Consider the following 6,124-nt stretch of genomic DNA (forward strand, 5'->3'; position numbering starts at 1 on the left):
AGTTGGCTTGGGTTTTCCCGCTTCTATGGATGTTGTAGTAACTCGACGAATTGGTATGTGCACTCGACGAGTTGGGTCAACATTGACTTTTGACCTTGACTATTGACTTTAACTTTGACCATGGTTGACCCAGTGTAACTTTGAGGGCATCTTGGGTATTTCGAGGTTTTTATAGAAATGGTCACATGGTGGTTGTAGGCATTTGAGTCTGAATCTATGTTTGGAGTTGAATTTTACCGGTTCAGTACTACTTGTGGTGTGAGTTTTCTTACTGTACTTGCGGTTCGAAGACACCAATGCCGACCCATGGATTGAGATCATGTTGTACATGTTATGCTATAGTGGTCTGGTAGATCAGTATCCTGATAGTTAAGATGATGTTGTGCTTTGTGATCTGTAAGATCTGTTTATTTGTTTGATAGTTGGTTAATAGTATGGTTATATATATTATGTGCACATGATTAGTTGGTGGCTGAGGCTTCATTGCTTTATGCGTAAGCCAACAGGTCAAGGCATTCCAACTTGATGGTTGAGGGCCTAAGGTATTCCATCCCGATGATGATTGGACCCACAATATGTTGGCATTCCAACCCGATGGTTGAGGGCTTGGGGTATTCCAACCCAATGGTTGATTGGACCCACAGTATATTGACATTCCAACCCGACCGTTGATTAGGCTCATAGTATGTTGTTATTATATTTGTGCTACTTGTTATGTATTGGTATTTTTTTAGGGAAGGGGGGTAACCCACTAAGCTTTGGGCTTAAAGTTTTTGATTATGTTTCAGGTACCTTAGAGGATCACGGGAAGACGAATGCGTGATCGTTGACCTCCTCATGTTTTGTTTTACGATTTTGGGATTTTTCTGATATGGAATTGATTTTGAAAACAATTTGTAAACGATAATGGTTTGTGGTTTGTTTTAAAAAAGTTTAAATTTTCAAATTTTTTATGAATATTGCATAATTTTTCCTTATAATTTTTGTTATTGAATGGATTTTGAGTTCAATTGTCATCGAACATTTAAACGAGGAAAAAGAAAGTTTTTGTTTTTCGAAAAAAAGAATATTTAAATATATTACATTAAATTTATAAGATTTATTGTATTATAAAAAAATTAATAAATTTATATAAAATATAAAATTATGAGGATATGATAATTGTTTATAATTATTTCAATACGATATATAAATGATGATATGACAAGTCTTTTAAATCCATAGATTTCTATACAATATGTCTTTAGCCTCCATTTAACTCCCATGTGTGTGGTGTTGGTTTATGCAAGTTTTTATCCTTTTTATGCCAAAGGGGACACGAACAAATATGCAAAAGTAGCTTTTTAGATTATTATTGATGGTTTAATCAATACTTTCTTTGAGAGTCCTCCGTGTCTACATCCACAAACAAGGACATAATCGTCATTTTAATCCAATACTCTCTCTCTCTCTCTCTCTCTCATCCACAAACAAGGACATAATCGTCATTTTAATCCAATACTCTCTCTCTCTCTCTCTCTCTCTCTCTCTCTCTCTCTCTCTCTCTCTCTCTCTCTCTCTCTCTCTCTCTCTCTCTCTCTCTCTCTCTCTCTCTCTCTCTCTCTCTCTCTCTCTCTCTCTCTCTCTCTCTCCATAACTGAAAACGACTGCAAGCAACCTCTGGTCGACTTGTTCAACCCCACTCCCCCACACCTACGCTTTCTACACACACACGTATACGTCTATATATATACACCGCCTCATCCCATTACTCTTCTTTATCTCTCTCACACACACAGATCAAGTGGTCTGAAAAAATGGTGGATGTTGAAAGAGTCTGTTGTATGTGTGGTGACGTGGGCTTCGCCGACAAAATCTTCCGATGTATCAAGTGCCATCACCGCTTCCAACACTCGTACGTCTCCGCACCCTCGACCACCACCACCATCTCTCTCTCTCTCTCTCTCTCTCTCTCTCTCTCTCTCTCTCACACACACACACACACAGAGAGCACGTATAAGTTTATGACTGTACATATTCTAACACAACTGCAGATGATCGCCGTCCACCACTTTCCGTTCATATTCATGCTATTCTGTTTTTGTGTTTTGAATATTTTCAATATATCCGCAAGTTGATTCATTTAAATAGGGATATATCACTAGAATATTATGAATTTTTTTCTAATTTACCTTCATGAAAACACACTTCACCATGTTACAAAAGGGACACCATAGCTTGCGTAAGTGACAGGAGGTAATTAATAACTATTACAACCAACGCCACCGCCTCCAGCCGCCCACCACCACCACCATCTCCTTCACGAAGTAATTATTTATTCCTTTTTATAGCTTGATTACCTACGTACTATTTTATGTTGACCAGCTTGACCATATATTAATACCGATATTATAATCTCCATGTGTAATTCCTGCAAATCTTTTTGTTCTCCATAAATAATGTTCTGAAACTCTTTTCTTGGTAAGTGGACATCGCACCTGTTCAATCATAAATTTTAACTATTCTTATAATTAATAATCTAATTCAATTTGTCATGAATGATCAGGTATTGTAGCAACTACTATAGCGAATCATCGGAGCCTCCGGAGCTATGTGATTGGTGCCAAACCGAGGTGATCAAAACTACGAAACACACCGGTTCTTCCAAGAAATCAAACTTAAAATCGGAAGTCGGAATCGGTAACCGATCAGAATATTCCGGTGACAAGATCAAGCAACATGATCGAGAAGAGGGTTTCGAAAAAGGCAAGTCATCCTCATCCACAGGAGCTCCTTCCCCTAAGACTAGTACTCGAAGGTACAAACTTCTGAAAGACGTCATGTGTTAAATAAAGATCCAAGTTTGGTGCCAAAGGTGAGACCTTTATGGAGTTTAATGTTCCCAGAGGGTAATTCTTGGTTTGACTTGAGGGTAAAAGGGGAACAAAGTATTGTCTATAGAGGATGAAGATAGAGAGTGGTGGTGAAAACAATCGAGTTCTAGCTTTTTACTTTTTTTTTTTTTTTTTTTTTTTTTTTTTTTTTTTTTTTTTGTGATATGTGTTTGGACTTCCATATAAGTTGTTTCATAGCAGTAGCAACTAAATAAGTTTCCTAATTGATCTCTCCCTTCCTCAAATTGCATGGCATGCATTCGTTGGTATTTTTATAACCCTTAAGTTGCAAATTCATGTTTTTTAACACTGAAATAAAATAAAAATTCAACGTGTTGGTTTATTGATCGTTTAAAAACATCGCATGTTATGTATACTTGAAGTATAAAAATATATATACAATGTGTTTGTAAAAAAAATATATATTTTTCTTTTGTCACTACTACAACTAGGGATGCACAAGTATGATTTACGTATAAATTTTTGTTTTATTTTCGAGATAGAAACTTTGCATGGGAATGATCTAGGGTTTGTCATGAATAAATAATTGTGGATATATAAACTGTTGTGTTTCTATCTTATATTTTCATGAGTTTAATTATTAATTTTACACTTCTTTTCTACTCTTATAATGTGTTAAAAATTTATAGATTTGCTTTTTCTACATCTTAATTTGGGTGAATAATTTTCATTCCAAAAAGAAATTGTTTAAATACAGAATAAGAAATAGTTTTTGGTATATTATAGACAAAAACGGTATTCGCATTATTCAGGGTTTGGGAATTTCAGCTGTGTTTCATTCTAGCATTAAACTGCAAATATATATAATTATTTTTGTCTTGATATTGCTTTTTCAGTTTCCTATATATTTCTTTATTGAATGGCCTACAACTTGTCTAGATAATGTGTAGGAGATTTTTGTAAATATACGAGGAGCTACTAACCTGTATCTACATTTCCATTTATTAATTATTTATATGTATTTAATTTTTAAAATAAATATTTATACTGAATCATATTAGTTTGATTTTTTTGTTAATTGCATTTAACTTATTTTGCTACTGTAACTTTCAACTTACAACAAATGATTATTTTTTTTTCTATCATTTCAATATTATAACACAATACACTTTTTAAATTAACTGTATTGATCGTTGATTAAAATGTGTTGTAATTATAATATTGTCATTGGTTAGTATTAATTACAATTAACTTTTTTTCAGCCGTTCAAAAAAACAAAAAATACTTTTTTTTTAAACGGCAAACTAACTAATCTAGTCCTAAATAACCATCTATGTCTCCACCGAGACTTGAACCCCTAACATTTCATATAAGATGATGACTCCATACCGCTAGGCTATTGACCCTTTGGTAAAAAAAAATACTTTTTTATCATATAATCTTACTATCACTATTGATATTCGTTTCAACTATAAATCCATACTAACAAATTTGGTTTAATTATCAAAGGACTTCTAGCCCAGCGGTATCCGGTGTTGAGGGTTCAAGTCTCGTCGTTGACATAGGTGAATTTATGGTGTAGTTTAGGAGTATGTTAAATTTACCATTTCAAAAAAAAAATATTTTTCTAAAAGTCAAACGAATATAACAATAATATAATTTTACGGCTATCTAAATCTGTAAGCTAAATATACGACCCATCAATAAAATAATGTTATATTTTAAGTAGACCAAACTTTTAAATTGAATGTACAAATATATAATGCATAAAATAACAATTGATTGTACCTCTCGATAAAAATTCCTCTTTAATTTGTTGTGGTGATAAATCTGAATTTAAAAATTAAAATAAGTTAGTTCTTGAATTTTTGACATATGAATGGGTTTTTACAAGACGTGGTGATAAATCTGAATTTAAAAATTAAACTAAGTTAGTTCTTGAATTTTTGACATATGAATGGGTTTTTACGAGACATAATATTTTCGTAAAAAAAAAAGGCTTATCGTTGAATGAGAATATCCACTATCATCGTCTTGTGCTTGTAAGATAATAAGGATAAAATAGTCTTGGAAATTCTGAAAATTGTGATTTCACTATCAAATCAAAGTATTGGGTGGTACTCCCTAATCTTTGATTGGATAAGACTCAGAAGAGAAAAGAACAGAGAATGAGTATATGAATTTTCGTAAGTACCAGAAAAAACTGACCAAAATCGGTTAAATACATTCTTTGTCTGAAAACTGTCAAAACTGTCATAAAATAGTTTGGCAACAGTCAACAAATTGTTATCGATCCCAGCCAGGGGCTCTGCCCCTTGGACCCCGCCAGGGGCTGCCGCCCCTTGGACCCCGCTTCCAGGGGCGCTGCCCCCAGACCCCCGTTCGTTCAGGGGCTTCGCCCCTAAATGACAGTCTACTTTTAATCTTGAATAAACTTAAACAAGTGTGCACTCCACACCTTCCTTACTTGTTTAATATTTATCAAGATCACTTTTGGTCAACAAAAGTAATCCCATTACACTTAAATCACATTAGTGAAACAAATCACCAACAATGTTGGTACACCACTAGTGTTTTAAAGATAGACACTAGTCACTAGTGAGACATTTTCTGCAATTTAAGAGTTATAAACCATTGGATCAATCAACCATAACCCTCTATCTAAACAATTATCTAATTTATGATGAGTCTTAATCCAAAGGTGTGAAAGTACTTGTATTATTATCTGCCAATAACTTGTTGGCTAGACTTATTAATTAAGAAAAAAGCCTTACTCATTTTGGAACTTCCAAATCGACCCTACCATCGTTCTGAACAATGCATCAAGAGATAGCTCTTAAAATTTGGAGAGCAGTCTACCATCCATTAATACAAGCACTACCTTGAGGTCTTGGCAACCAAATAACTAAATTCTACCGATTAGATACCTTGTCAAAACTTTAATATTTATAGATAATGTGAAAAGAAGATGAGTAGGGATTCTCACCAAAACTACAAAACATACAAGAAGGATCGTGTATTGAGATGTCAATCCTAAGGAGGTTTGCTCGACTGTGGAGACGATGAAATTGCAATACCACACGAATGTACTGATTTTGTTTGGAATCATATTGCTCCATAGTGTTTCAACATTGATTTGGTCAAGTAGAGCTTATCAATTGAGGATCTTAAATATGAATACATATAGGTTCCTCGAGTACCTAAGGACCATCACCAAAAATCTTTTACTCCAACAAATGAGAATGAAGCAAGTATATTAGTGACATGTTGAAAATTCAAGATAAATATTT

At 33.9% G+C, this 6,124-nt stretch overlaps 1 protein-coding gene across 1 annotated transcript; it reads left to right on the forward strand.

The window, feature by feature from the left end:
• The first annotated feature begins 1,736 nt into the window (after positions 1-1,736).
• LOC111904108 (uncharacterized) lies at positions 1,737-3,016 on the forward strand. Its single transcript, XM_023899884.3, has 2 exons — positions 1,737-1,894; positions 2,546-3,016. The coding sequence occupies exons 1-2, from the start codon at positions 1,797-1,799 to the stop codon at positions 2,826-2,828; spliced, it is 381 nt and encodes a 126-aa protein (XP_023755652.1). The 5' UTR covers positions 1,737-1,796; the 3' UTR covers positions 2,829-3,016.
• Positions 3,017-6,124: the final 3,108 nt, after the last annotated feature.

This window comes from Lactuca sativa, chromosome 7 (assembly GCF_002870075.4).
Source record: "Lactuca sativa cultivar Salinas chromosome 7, Lsat_Salinas_v11, whole genome shotgun sequence".
Taxonomy (NCBI): domain Eukaryota; kingdom Viridiplantae; phylum Streptophyta; class Magnoliopsida; order Asterales; family Asteraceae; genus Lactuca; species Lactuca sativa.

Coding starts and splice junctions, on each gene's coding strand:
- LOC111904108 (XM_023899884.3), top strand. CDS start 1,797: ATGGTGGATGTTGAAAGAGTCTGTTGTATGTGTGGTGACGTGGGCTTC. Junction 1,895..2,545: donor CATCACCGCTTCCAACACTC/GTACGTCTCCGC, acceptor ATGAATGATCAG/GTATTGTAGCAACTACTATA.